Source organism: Catharus ustulatus, chromosome 1 (assembly GCF_009819885.2).
Source record: "Catharus ustulatus isolate bCatUst1 chromosome 1, bCatUst1.pri.v2, whole genome shotgun sequence".
Taxonomy (NCBI): domain Eukaryota; kingdom Metazoa; phylum Chordata; class Aves; order Passeriformes; family Turdidae; genus Catharus; species Catharus ustulatus.
Genome location: NC_046221.1, coordinates 163,411,346 through 163,425,745, shown reverse-complemented (window position 1 = coordinate 163,425,745; position 14,400 = coordinate 163,411,346). Strand labels below are relative to the sequence as shown.

The 14,400-nt window shown below is 50.2% G+C and overlaps 4 protein-coding genes across 4 annotated transcripts; all 4 read left to right on the top strand.

The window, feature by feature from the left end:
* The first annotated feature begins 862 nt into the window (after positions 1 to 862).
* Positions 863 to 1,206, top strand: LOC117006485 (feather beta keratin-like). Its single transcript, XM_033079003.1, has one exon. It carries the CDS (start codon positions 863 to 865, stop codon positions 1,187 to 1,189), a length of 327 nt encoding a protein of 108 aa, XP_032934894.1. The 3' UTR covers positions 1,190 to 1,206.
* A 2,710-nt stretch (positions 1,207 to 3,916) lies between these two features.
* LOC117003658 (feather beta keratin-like) lies at positions 3,917 to 4,252 on the top strand. Its single transcript, XM_033073696.1, has one exon. The coding sequence runs from the start codon at positions 3,917 to 3,919 to the stop codon at positions 4,250 to 4,252; it is 336 nt and encodes a 111-aa protein (XP_032929587.1).
* A 3,489-nt stretch (positions 4,253 to 7,741) lies between these two features.
* LOC117006700 (feather beta keratin-like) lies at positions 7,742 to 8,086 on the top strand. The gene has a single exon (XM_033079268.1). The coding sequence runs from the start codon at positions 7,742 to 7,744 to the stop codon at positions 8,066 to 8,068; it is 327 nt and encodes a 108-aa protein (XP_032935159.1). The 3' UTR covers positions 8,069 to 8,086.
* A 2,709-nt stretch (positions 8,087 to 10,795) lies between these two features.
* LOC117005362 (feather beta keratin-like) lies at positions 10,796 to 11,131 on the top strand. The gene has a single exon (XM_033076941.1). It carries the CDS (start codon positions 10,796 to 10,798, stop codon positions 11,129 to 11,131), a length of 336 nt encoding a protein of 111 aa, XP_032932832.1.
* The last annotated feature ends 3,269 nt before the right edge of the window (positions 11,132 to 14,400 follow it).

Below are 14,400 nucleotides of genomic sequence, written 5' to 3'. Positions count from 1 at the left end.
CAGCCTGAAAGACCTGGGGTCGTTTGCGGCCTCTCTTCACATCACATCCACTAATCCAAAACCATATTTAAAACCAGACCACAGTGATGACACCCCAGCTCTCCAAAATAATGCTCATGTCTTCAAACGCCTTTGACATGCACATATCAACACCTGAGTTCGGTCTCAAATACTCACACTTCCAAGGAAGAATGATCATGGTGGAAGACGCAGCTTGCCATTCACAACACAGCTCCAAAGACCGCCCTGACATGACCACAATGGAATGGAGCCCCTCTTCATACCACATCCATCAACTACACCACACAAGAACCACAACACTACCACAGTGACGACACCCTTGTTTTTCTAGGCTTTTGTTGCATATTCCACTTGCTGTGACACACATCTCCCAAGCAAATATTCCCAAATACCAAGTCTCACTTTAAAGATGTCACCACGGTCAGATAGACACAGATTCAAGAGCAGGATATGACACAATGGAGTTCTGGGGAGGAAAACACTCACCACACAATGACTAGCCAGTCTGAGCAATACCTGCTGCCCCCAAAATGCCCCAAGGCCTTGGGACAAGGCTGTCCCGCCCTTCTAGGACCAGCATATAAGCTGACCCAGTGCCTCCCTCCCTCACACACTTCTTCTCACTCCTTCTCCTTTACGACCTGAGACCAGGTGAGCCTCAAGCCCCGACCCTCCTCCTCCTGCACACTTGGTCCCTCTCTTCCCACTCGCTCAGCCCCAGCCTGAGCAGCCCTCATGCCTCCCCACAGCCCCAGAGCAACCCCACACCATCACCTCCGCACCGCCATACCCCTGCCCTGCCTCACCCTCATCTCTTCCAGGGACCCTCCACACCACACCCATGGCCTGCTACGACAGCTGCCGACCCTGCGGACCCACCCCGCTGGCCAACAGCTGCAACGAGCCCTGTGCCCTGCAATGCCAGGACTCTCGTGTCATCATCAACCCTTCCCCTGTGCTGGTCACCCTGCCAGGACCCATCATGACCTCCTTCCCCCAGAGCACCGTCGTGGGATCCACCTCCTCGGCTGCCGTTGGTAGCGAACTCAATGCCCAGGGACAGGCCGTCTCTGGCGGCTTTGGCTTTGGCCTTGGCTATGGCAGTGGATTTGGCTACGGGCTGGGAGGCCTGGGCTGCTACGGCAGAAGGGGTGGCTACAACTGCTAAAGGCCCTTGGCAGCACCAGCTCACGGCTATGGAGAGAGCACCTTGGTTGACCATCCTCCTACTTGCACTTCACACTGGAACCCTTCAACTTCTTTTCCCTGCCTTTTAATTCTTTTACCTCAATAAAGTTCTCTTGCATCAGAATCTGACTTGTCTCCTCATCTTTGTGAATTTCAATCGTATTGCATCCTCACCTCATACAGTGCCAGCCCAATGGTGTGAATGGAAAAGGGACACAAAACATTTCTTATCAAATATGTCACCATCAGCAAGCAAGACTAGCACAGGAAGCCTGGCATAGAGAGGACCTTCCAGAACATGGTACAAGCCCATCACCTGCTACACCAATGGCTTTTGACGTATTAATGCCCTCCTGAGCACACTTCTGGTAGAGTGGATCCACAGCAGTACACATGACAAACTCTCTTCCCTGCAGGACTCTTCAACTCTCTCAGCAGAGTCACAGAATCATCCCACTTAGGTGGAAATTCTGGGGTACGAGTTCTTCATTCCCCTCTGCTGAAGAAAAATTAACGAGTGCAGGATTTCCATAACCATGGACAGTTCAGCTTTGGCTCTCCCACAACAGAGACTCCACCACCATTTCTGCTCTCTGTCCACCCTCACACTGAAAAGTTCTTCCCTTCTTTGGCCATGCAATTCCCTCTCTTTGCACTTGTGTCCTTGCTCTCTTTTCCTGCATGGTTACACTGCTCTGAATATACGCACTCCCTCAACTTCATTCGCTTCCATCAGGGATTTTCATATATTGCTGACCCCCCATGGTCACTCCTTGTCTCCTTGGCTTCCCAGCCCTCCCAGTCTCTCCTCTAGCAAACATTCTCCAGCCCTTTCAGTATCTTAGTTATCCTGCATTTTCCTGAATAAAAGTTCCCTCATGGGAAACTAAACCTCCGTTAGGGAAACTTAAGTCCATTCTGTCTTCTCTATAACTTGGGGAAACGGAGACAAGACTGGTGTTAAACGATTTCCATTCAGAAAATTCCAGTGTGCAACAAAGTCAATCCTCTTCGTCGGAAAATTGAACATGCCAGGTTCCCTTAGTATCTCCTCACCTGTATTGTTCTCCTCATCCTTCAGCAGTTTTCCATTCCATATCTCAGGCAGAGCGCGGCACTGTGTGACCCCACAGTGGGACCGTGCTGGGCCCAGCTGAGACAACTGCTATGGGTGAAAAGGTACTAGGCTTTGGGGAGCTCGGGAGACCTTCATAAATCTCAGGAATTGCTTTCCCATCTCCATCGAGAAAGGCCTGGCATGTAGACTGGGCAGAAGAGATGGAGTCAAGGTAGGCAGGTAATGAATGCACTGCAAGGAGCACCCCCTCAGCCCCACAACACCTGCAAAGCACAGACCTACCTGACATGGCTGGAAGGGAATGGCACCCCACTTCAAAACACACAAAAACCGCAGCACACCACTATCACAGGGTGACATCAATAACGACACCACACCTCTCTCAAGCTTTGGTAACGTCTTCACCCCATCCTAACATGCACCATCAACAACAGTCTTTCACCTCTAATCAGTGCATTTAAAAGCTGCCACCATGGTCACATGGACACAGACTCCAGAGAAGGACATGGAACCACAAAATTCAAAAAATGAACACCTGCACCCAGACAGGGAGAGAAAGATGATGTTGCAGATCAGAGCTACTAAGTATTGGGTCTTGTTCACAGGAACACAATGTTCAGTCTTCAAGGACACAAGGTATGAAACCAAATGACCTTAATGTGGAATAAGACAACTGATGTCCCACACCTGCCTGAGCACCACTTTCTCGTTTGTTTTGAGGGTCCTGTATTGAGGTCAAGGAATACAATTTCAATGACAGAGTACGCTATCGTGTAGAGTTGAGAATTCCAGAAGGGTCATTGGAACAAGTTCATCCTGAATTACCTCTCTTTTCCCAGATGCTCTCCCTTTATCCCATTCAAGACTAAAGGCCATGAGTTCTCTTTGGTCCATCAGATGCTGCCAGGCACTGTGATCTTTCCAAGCTATTATGCAGTGACCTCCCCAGGACTTCAGCAGTGCCCACTGCATTCTTGGGTGCAACACAACGACTGATGGACATCCAACGGCACACAAGGAGACCATCCTACACAAGGCACTGACAAACCACAGCACACGAGTGCCACAAAATGACATCACTGATGACACTGCAAATCTCCAGGGCTCTGGTTGCTTATTCAGCCCTGTCTTACACAAATGTAATAATTAAACCCACTCAAAGACCAAGTCTCGATTCAAAGTCACCACCAAAGTCAGATTGACATGGACTCAACTGAATGACATAGAATTGCAGAGTTCGGGGAAGGAAAATACTCCCCACCTCATGATTCACCAGGCTGGGCCAGCAAGAATGGCTGCCTGCAAAATGCTCCAAGGCCATGGGACAAGGTTGTCCCGCCCATCCACGACCGGCATAAAAGCCGGCCAAGAGCCTCTCTCCCTCACACACTTCACCTCACTCCTTCTCCTCTGGTGCCAACAACAAGGTGAGTCCCAAAGCCATGCCCATCCTTCTGCATCTCTGACCCCTCTCTTACAGCATCCTCATCCTCAGCAGCCCTCACTCCTCCCCACAGACCCACGACAGCCTCCACAATCCCTCCCCCTCCTGCATCACCACCTCTCAAACCACAACAGCCCTGCCCTGCCTCACTCCCCTCTCTTCCAGGGACCCTCCACACCACACCCATGGCCTGCTACGATCTCTGCCGACCCTGCGGACCCACCCCGCTGGCCAACAGCTGCAACGAGCCCTGTGCCCTGCAATGCCAGACCTCCAGAGTCATTATTGACCCTTCCCCTGTGCTGATCACCCTGCCAGGGCCCATCATGACCTCCTTCCCCCAGAACACCGTTGTGGGATCCACCTCCTCGGCTGCTGTTGGGAGCGAACTCAATGCCCAGGGACAGCCCATCTCTGGTGGATTTGGTGGCTTTGGCTATGGCTTTGGCTATGGTCGTGGATTTGGCTATGGGCTGGGAGGCCTGGGCTGCTATGGCAGAAGGGGTGGCTACAACTGCTAAGGGGTCTCAGCACCAGCCCTGATACCAGCAGCTTGGGGCTCTGGCAACAACTCCTGCAAACAGAGTACCTGGGTTGATGGTCACCCTACTTCTCCTTCAGACCGAATCCTTTCAAATACTTTCTTCTGTATCTTCTTTTTCTTTTTGCCTCAATAAAGTTTTCCTGCATCAAAGCCTGACATGTCTTCTCATCTTTCTGAATTCCAAAGCTTCTACCTCTTCAACCAACACAGTGCCAGGAATAAACCAACCACTGCAGTGAATGAAAAAAGGTCTCAACACCTTTCTTACGAAACACATCACCTCCAGTAACAATCAAGACTGGCATGGGAAGTAGTGATTGACACAAGCCCATCACCTACTACACCATAACCTTTGACACAACAAATCTCTCTTCTCCATGGCTCTCTCCATATCCCTCTCTGCAAGTACACACTTGACAAACTCTCTTCCCAGCAGGACTCCCGAACCCTCTCACCCCTAAAACTAGGAACAACATCATCCAATTAGGTAGGAATTCTGGAGTCCATTTCCTTCATTCCCTTCTGCACGAACATAGTCAGCAAGACTGGGTTTTCCAGCACCTTGGACAGTTCAGTCTTTGACACCAACTCCAGAGCTTGACATGAAATTACAGATTTCTGAGAAGAAAAACACGACCCACATCATGACTCATCTGGCTGGCCCAGCCAGCAAGTTTGTCCTGCAAAATGCACCAAGGCATTACGACAGGGCTGTCTGACAACCAGCATATAAGCTGACCCAGAGGCTCTCTCCCTCACACTCTTCTCCTGACACCTTCTCCTCCACTGTTGAAAACCAGGTGAGGCTAAAGCCCCCAACACTACTACTCCAGCAACCCTGGCCTCTCTCTTCCAGAACGCTCAGCCTCAGCAGCCCTCATACTTCCCCACAGCCACACAGCAGCCTCCACTGTGGAACCACCCCGCTGGCCAACAGTTGCAACGAGCCCTGTGCCCTGCAATGCCAGAACTCCAGGGTCGTTACTGACCCTTTCAATGTGCTGGTCACCCTGCCAGGACCCATCATGACCTCCTTCTCCCAGAACAATCTCGTGAGATCCACTTCCTCGGCTGCTGTTGGGAGTGAACTCAATGCCCAGGGACAGTCCATCTCTGGTGGATTTGGCTATGCCTTTGCCTTCGGCAGTAGATTTGGCATTGGGTTGGGAGGTCTGGGCTGCAACGGCAGAAGGGGTGGCTACAACTGCTAAGGACACTTGTTGCAACAGCTTGGGGCTCTGGCAATAGCTCCTGCAAGCTATGAACCTTGGTTGATAGTTGGCCCAATTGCAACTCAACCCACATGCCTTCCACTTTTTTCTCCTGTCTCCTCTATCTTGCCCCTCAATAAAGTTTTCCAACTTCCATCCCTCACTTGTCCCTCTTTTTAATTTCAAGGTCTTTCACATCCTCATCCAGCACAGGGCTGAGGCCTTAAGAAGATGTTCACTCAGCAGGGAAAGGGCAAGAACAATTTTCTTATGACGTATGTCCCACCAGTAGTCAGAAGAATTGCACAGGAAGCAGAGTTGAAGCATGACCTTGCAGAACGTGCCACAAGTCCATCATCTGCTATGCCAGAGGCCTTGACAAGCCAATGCCCTCCTGATCATGGCTCTGAAAAACCAACTACATGCCAGTAGACACTAGACAAACTCTCTTCCCCAGATGGATTCTCAAACCCTACCACAAAAAGCTCACAAAAGCATTCATTTTGGAAGGAGCTCTGGAGACCAAGACCTTCATTCCCTTCTCCTCATGGAAGATCATCTACAACTCGAATTCCAGGACCATGGGTACTTTCAGTTTTGGATCTCCCAGGACAGGCACTCCACCACTTCTTCCATTTGGAGACATCCCACACACCAAAAAAGTCTTCTCTTCCTTGCCCACGGGATTAAATCCATTTTCACTGGTGTTGTTGCCCTATTATCCTTCACATGTGCACCACTGAGGATGGCTCTGATCCCTCATCTTCATCCCCTACCATCAGGGATTTGCACACACTCATGACATGTCCCTCTCCATGCTTGTCTCCTGGGAGTCACAGTTCTCTTAGTCTCGCAGATCTCCCAGCCTCCTCACAATCTTGTTGGCCATGAACCTGTTATGTTTCACTAAGTCCATGGACATCTTTCAAAGGAGAGTCCAAAACAGCGCAAACTGCACCACATAAGAGCCCATTATTGCTCTGAAGAGAGGATGGGTCTCGTTTCCCAACTTCATGGCAAGAATGGTCAGAAATCTATCTTGGGCACTGATGATCCCTTTTCAACTAAGGCTTCATAGTGATCTTGTTGTCTCTTTGTTCTCTGCCAACACTACACGGTCATGCTCAGCAAAGCCACTTTCCACACTCTCAGCCATCAGTAGGACCCAGGGACAACTGCAATTCCTGTCCAGACGCACAACTACTCATTTCCCACTCTTGAAATGCAGGAGATTCCTTTAACTCTCAGGATCCCGGTCTCTCTGACTGGTGACATAACCAACTGCCTCAGCCATGCCATCATCTACCAACTTCTTCAGGAGACAACTCTCCCACTGCCCAAGTACAATGGCAGAGTCAGGTGCTCACACTTGGCACAGATGCAAAGTCCAGACCAGTCTGACAGACCTGGGGTCGTTTGGGGCCTCTCTTCACATCACATCCACTAATCCAAAACCATATTTAAAACCAGACCGCAGTGATGACACCCCAGCTCTCCAAAATAATGCTCATGTCTTCAAACGCCTTTGACATGCACATATCAACACCTGACGTTGGTCTCAAATACTCACACTTCCAAGGAAGAATGATCGTGGTGGAAGACGCAGCTTGCCATTCACAACACAGCTCCAAAGACCACCCTGACATGACTACAATGGAATGGAGCCCCTCTTCATACCACATCCATCAACTACACCACACAAGAACCACAAAACTACCGCAGTGATGACACCTTTGTTTTTCTAGGCTTTTGTTGCATATTCCACTTGCTGTGACACAATCTCCCAAGCAAATATTCCCAAATACCAAGTCTCACTTTAAAGATGCCACCACGGTCAGATAGACACAGATTCAGGAGCAGGATATGACACTATGGAGTTCTGGGGAGGAAAACACTCCCCACACAATGACTAGCCAGTCTGAGCAATACCTGCTGCCCCCAAAATGCCCCAAGGCCTTGGGACAAGGCTGTCCCGCCCTTCTAGGACCAGCATATAAGCTGACCCAGTGCCTCCCTCCCTCACACACTTCTTCTCACTCCTTCTCCTTTACGACCTGAGACCAGGTGAGCCTCAAGCCCCGACCCTCCTCCTCCTGCACCCTTGGTCCCTCTCTTCCCACTCGCTCAGCCCCAGCCTGAGCAGACCTCAGGCCTCCCCACAGCCCCACAGCAACCCCACATCATCACCCCTCACACCGCCATACCCCTGCCCTGCCTCACCCTCCTCTCTTCCAGGGACCCTCCACACCACACCCATGGCCTGCTACGACAGCTGCAGTCCCTGCGGACCCACCCCGCTGGCCAACAGCTGCAACGAGCCCTGTGCCCTGCAATGCCAGGACTCTCGTGTCATCATCAACCCTTCCCCTGTGCTGGTCACCCTGCCAGGACCCATCATGACCTCCTTCCCCCAGAGCACCGTCGTCGGATCCACCTCCTCGGCTGCCGTTGGTAGCGAACTCAATGCCCAGGGACAGGCCGTCTCTGGCGGCTTTGGCTTTGGCCTTGGCTATGGCAGTGGATTTGGCTACGGGCTGGGAGGCCTGGGCTGCTACGGCAGAAGGGGTGGCTACAACTGCTAAAGGCCCTTGGCAGCACCAGCTCACGGCTATGGAGAGAGCACCTTGGTTGACCATCCTCCTACTTGCACTTCACACTGGATCCCTTCAACTTGTTTTCCCTGCCTTTTAATTCTTTTACCTCAATAAAGTTCTCTTGCATCAGAATCTGACTTGTCTCCTCATCTTTGTGAATTTCGATCGTATTGCATCCTCACCTCATACAGTGCCAGCCCAATGGTGTGAATGGAAAAGGGACACAATACATTTCTTATCAAATATGTCACCATCAGCAAGCCAGACTAGCACAGGAAGCATGGCATAGAGAGGACCTTCCAGAACATGGCACAAGCCCATCACCTGCTACACCAATGGCTTTTGACGTATTAATGCCCTCCTGAGCACACTTCTGGTAGAGTGGATCCACAGCAGTACACATGACAAACTCTCTTCCCTGCAGGACTCTTCAACTCTCTCAGCAGAGTCACAGAATCATCCCACTTAGGTGGAAATTCTGGGGTACGAGTTCTTCATTCCCCTCTGCTGAAGAAAAATTAACGAGTGCAGGATTTCCATAACCATGGACAGTTCAGCTTTGGCTCTCCCACAACAGAGACTCCACCACCATTTCTGCTCTCTGTCCACCCTCACACTTAAAAGTTCTTCCCTTCTTTGGCCATGCAATTCCCTCTCTTTGCACTTGTGTCCTTGCTCTCTTTTCCTGCATGGTTACACTAGTCTGAATATACGCACTCCACCAACTTCATTCCCTTCCATCAGGGATTTTCATATATTGCTGACCCCCCATGGTCACTCCTTGTCTCCTAGGCTTTCCAGCCCTCCCAGTCCCTCCTCTAGCAAACATTCTCCAGTCCTTTCAGTATCTTAGTTATCCTGCATTTTCCTGAATAAAAGTTCCCTCATGGGAAACTAAACCTCCGTTAGGGAAACTTAAGTCCATTCCGTCTTCTCTATAACTTGGGGAAACAGAGACAAGACTGGTGTTAAACGATTTCCATTCAGAAAATTCCAGTGTGCAACAAAGTCAATCCTCTTCTTCTGAAAATTGAACATGCCAGGTTCCCTTAGTATCTCCTCACCTGTCTTGTTCTCCTCATCCTTCAGCAGTTTTCCATTCAATATCTCAGGCAGAGTGCGGCACTGTGTGACCCCACAGTGGGACCGTGCTGGATCCAGCTGAGACAACTGCTGTCGATCAACCTGTACTAAAGTTTGGGGAGCTTGGGAGACCTTCATAAATCTCGGGAATTGCTTTCCCATCTCCATCGAGAAAGGCCTGGCATGTAGACTGGGCAGAAGAGATGGAACCAAGGTAGGCAGGAAGTGAATGCACTGCAAGGAGCAGCCCCGTCAGCCCCACAACACCTGCAATGCCCAGACCTGCCTGACATGGTTGGGAGGGAATGGCACCCCACTTCAAAACACACAAAAACCGCAGCACACCAGTATCACAGGGTGACATCAATAACGACACCACACCTCTCTCAAGCTTTGGGAACATCTTCACCCCATCCTAACATGCACCATCAACAACAGTCTTTCACCTCTAATCAGTGCATTTAAAAGCTGCCACCATGGTCACATGGACACAGACTCCAGAGAAGGACATGGAACCACAAAATTCAAAAAATGAACACCTGCACCCTGACAGGGAAAGAAAGATGATGTTGCAGATCAGAGCTACTAAGTATTGGGTCTTGCTCACAGGAACACAATGTTCAGCCTTAAAGGATACAAGGTATGAAACCATATGACCTTAATGTGGAATAAGACAACTGATGTCCCATACCTGCCTGAGCACCACTTTCTCGTTTGTTTAAAGGGTTCCGTAATGAGGTCAAGGAATAAAATTTCAATGACAGAGTACGCTATCGTGTAGAGTTGAGAATTCCAGAAGGGTCATTGGAACAAGTTCATCCTGAATTACCTCTCTTTTTCCAGATGCTCTCTTTTTATCCCATTCAAGCTAAAGGCCATGAGCTCTCTTTGGTCCATCAGATGCTGCCAGGCACTGTGATCTTTCCAAGCTATTATGCAGTGACCTCCCCAGGACTTCAGCAGTGCCCACTGCATTCTTGGGTGCAACACAACGACTGATGGACATCCAACGGCACACAAGGAGACCATCCTACACAAGGCACCGACAAACCACAGCACACGAGTGCCACAAAATGACATCACTGATGACACTGCAAATCTCCAGGGCTCTGGTTGCTTATTCAGCCCTGTCTTACACAAATGTAATAATTAAACCCACTCAAAGACCAAGTCTCGATTCAAAGTCACCACCAAAGTTAGATTGACATGGACTCAACTGAATGACATAGAATTGCAGAGTTCGGGGAAGGAAAATACTCCCCACCTCATGATTCACCAGGCTGGGCCAGCAAGAATGGCTGCCTGCAAAATGCCCCAAGGCCATGGCACAAGGCTGTCCCTCCCATCCAGGACCGGCATAAAAGCCGGCCAAGAGCCTCTCTCCCTCACACACTTCACCTCACTCCTTCTCCTCTGGTGCCAACAACAAGGTGAGTCCCAAAGCCATGCCCATCCTTCTGCATCTCTGACCCCTCTCTTACAGCATCCTCATCCTCAGCAGCCCTCACTCCTCCCCACAGACCCACGACAGCCTCCACAATCCCTCCCCCTCCTGCATCACCACCTCTCAAACCACAACAGCCCTGCCCTGCCTCACTCCCCTCTCTTCCAGGAACCCTCCACATCACACCCATGGCCTGCTACGATCTCTGCCGATCCTGCGGACCCACCCCGCTGGCCAACAGCTGCAACGAGCCCTGTGCCCTGCAATGCCAGACCTCCAGAGTCATTATTGACCCTTCCCCTGTGCTGATCACCCTGCCAGGGCCCATCATGACCTCCTTCCCCCAGAACACCGTTGTGGGATCCACCTCCTCGGCTGCTGTTGGTAGCGAACTCAATGCCCAGGGACAGCCCATCTCTGGTGGATTTAGTGGCTTTGGCTATGGCTTTGGCTATGGCCGTGGATTTGGCTATGGGCTGGGAGGCCTGGGCTGCTATGGCAGAAGGGGTGGCTACATCTGCTAAGGGGCCTCAGCACCACCCTTGATACCAGCAGCTTGGGGCTCTGGCAACAACTCCTGCAAACAGAGTACCTGGGTTGATGGTCACCCTACTTCTCCTTCAGACCGAATCCTTTCAAATACTTTCTTCCGTATCTTCTTTTTCTTTTTGCCTCAATAAAGTTTTCCTGCATCAAAGCCTGACGTGTCTCCTCATCTTTCTGAATTCCAAAGTTTCCTCCTCTTTATCCAACACAGTGCCAGGAATAAACCAACCACTGCAGTGAATGAAAAAAGGTCTCAACACCTTTCTTACAAAACACATCACCTCCACTAACAATCAAGACTGGCATGGGAAGTAGCAATTGACACAAGCCCATCACCTACTACACCATAACCTTTGACACAACAAATCTCTCTTCTCCATGGCTCTCTCCATATCCCTCTCTGCAAGTACACACTTGACAAACTCTCTTCCCAGTAGGATTCCCTAACCATCTCCCCGCTCAAAAATAGGAACAACATCATGCAATCAGGCAGGAACTCTGGAGTGCATTTGCTTCATTCCCTTCTGCACGAACATAGTCAGCAAGACTGGGTTTTCCAGCACCTTGGACAGTTCAGTCTTTGACACCAACTCCAGAGCTTGACATGAAATTACAGATTTCTGAGAAGAAAAACACGACCCACATCATGACTCATCTGGCTGGTCCAGTCAGCAAGTTTGTCCTGCAAAATGCACCAAGGCATTACGACAAGGCTGTCCGACAACCAGCATATAAGCTGACCCAGAGGCTCTCTCCCTCACACTCTTCTCCTGACACCTTCTCCTCCACTGTTGAAAACCAGGTGAGGCTAAAGCCCCCAACACTACTACTCCAGCAACCCTGGCCTCTCTCTTCCAGAACGCTCAGCCTCAGCAGCCCTCATACTTCCCCACAGCCACACAGCAGCCTCCACTGTGGAACCACCCCGCTGGCCAACAGTTGCAACGAGCCCTGTGCCCTGCAATGCCAGAACTCCAGGGTCGTTACTGACCCTTTCAATGTGCTGGTCACCCTGCCAGGACCCATCATGACCTCCTTCTCCCAGAACAATCTCGTGAGATCCACTTCCTCGGCTGCTGTTGGGAGTGAACTCAATGCCCAGGGACAGTCCATCTCTGGTGGATTTGGCTATGCCTTTGCCTTCGGCAGTAGATTTGGCATTGGGTTGGGAGGTCTGGGCTGCAACGGCAGAAGGGGTGGCTACAACTGCTAAGGACACTTGTTGCAACAGCTTGGGGCTCTGGCAATAGCTCCTGCAAGCTATGAACCTTGGTTGATAGTTGGCCCAATTGCAACTCAACCCACATGCCTTCCACTTTTTTCTCCTGTCTCCTCTATCTTGCCCCTCAATAAAGTTTTCCAACTTCCATCCCTCACTTGTCCCTCTTTTTAATTTCAAGGTCTTTCACATCCTCATCCAGCACAGGGCTGAGGCCTTAAGAAGATGTTCACTCAGCAGGGAAAGGGCAAGAACAATTTTCTTATGACGTATGTCCCACCAGTAGTCAGAAGAATTGCACAGGAAGCAGAGTTGAAGCATGACCTTGCAGAACGTGCCACAAGTCCATCATCTGCTATGCCAGAGGCCTTGACAAGCCAATGCCCTCCTGATCATGGCTCTGAAAAACCAACTACATGCCAGTAGACACTAGACAAACTCTCTTCCCCAGATGGATTCTCAAACCCTACCACAAAAAGCTCACAAAAGCATTCATTTTGGAAGGAGCTCTGGAGACCAAGACCTTCATTCCCTTCTCCTCATGGAAGATCATCTACAACTCGAATTCCAGGACCATGGGTACTTTCAGTTTTGGATCTCCCAGGACAGGCACTCCACCACTTCTTCCATTTGGAGACATCCCACACACCAAAAAAGTCTTCTCTTCCTTGCCCACGGGATTAAATCCATTTTCACTGGTGTTGTTGCCCTATTATCCTTCACATGTGCACCACTGAGGATGGCTCTGATCCCTCATCTTCATCCCCTACCATCAGGGATTTGCACACACTCATGACATGTCCCTCTCCATGCTTGTCTCCTGGGAGTCACAGTTCTCTTAGTCTCGCAGATCTCCCAGCCTCCTCACAATCTTGTTGGCCATGAACCTGTTATGTTTCACTAAGTCCATGGACATCTTCCAAAGGAGAGTCCAAAACAGCGCAAACTGCACCACATAAGAGCCCATTATTGCTCTGAAGAGAGGATGGGTCTCGTTTCCCAACTTCATGGCAAGAATGGTCAGAAATCTATCTTGGGCACTGATGATCCCTTTTCAACTAAGGCTTCATAGTGATCTTGTTGTCTCTTTGTTCTCTGCCAACACTACACGGTCATGCTCAGCAAAGCCACTTTCCACACTCTCAGCCATCAGTAGGACCCAGGGACAACTGCAATTCCTGTCCAGACGCACAACTACTCATTTCCCACTCTTGAAATGCAGGAGATTCCTTTAACTCTCAGGATCCCGGTCTCTCTGACTGGTGACATAACCAACTGCCTCAGCCATGCCATCATCTACCAACTTCTTCAGGAGACAACTCTCCCACTGCCCAAGTACAATGGAAGAGTCCAGGTGCTCACACTTGGCACAGATGCAAAGTCCAGACCAGTCTGACAGACCTGGGGTCGTTTGGGGCCTCTCTTCACATCACATCCACTAATCCAAAACCACATTTAAAACCAGACCGCAGTGATGACACCCCAGCTCTCCAAAATAATGCTCATGTCTTCAAACGCCTTTGACATGCACATATCAACACCTGACGTTGGTCTCAAATACTCACACTTCCAAGGAAGAATGATCGTGGTGGAAGACGCAGCTTGCCATTCACAACACAGCTCCAAAGACCACCCTGACATGACTACAATGGAATGGAGCCCCTCTTCAGACCACATCCATCAACTACACCACACTGGAACCACAAAACTACCGCAGTGATGACACCGTTATTTTTCTAGGTTTTTGTTGCATATTCCACTTGCTTTGACACACATCTTCAAAGCAAATATTCCCAAATACCATGTCTCACTTTAAAGATGCCACCACGGTCAGTTAGACACAGATTCGGGAGCACGATATGACACTATGGAGTTCTGGGGAGGAAAACATTCCCCACTCAATGACTAGCCAGTCTGAGCAATACCTGCTGCTCCCAAAATGCCCCAAGGCCTTGGGACAAGGCTGTCCCGCCCTTCTAGGACCAGCATATAAGCTGACCCAGCGCCTCCCTCCCTCACACACTTCTT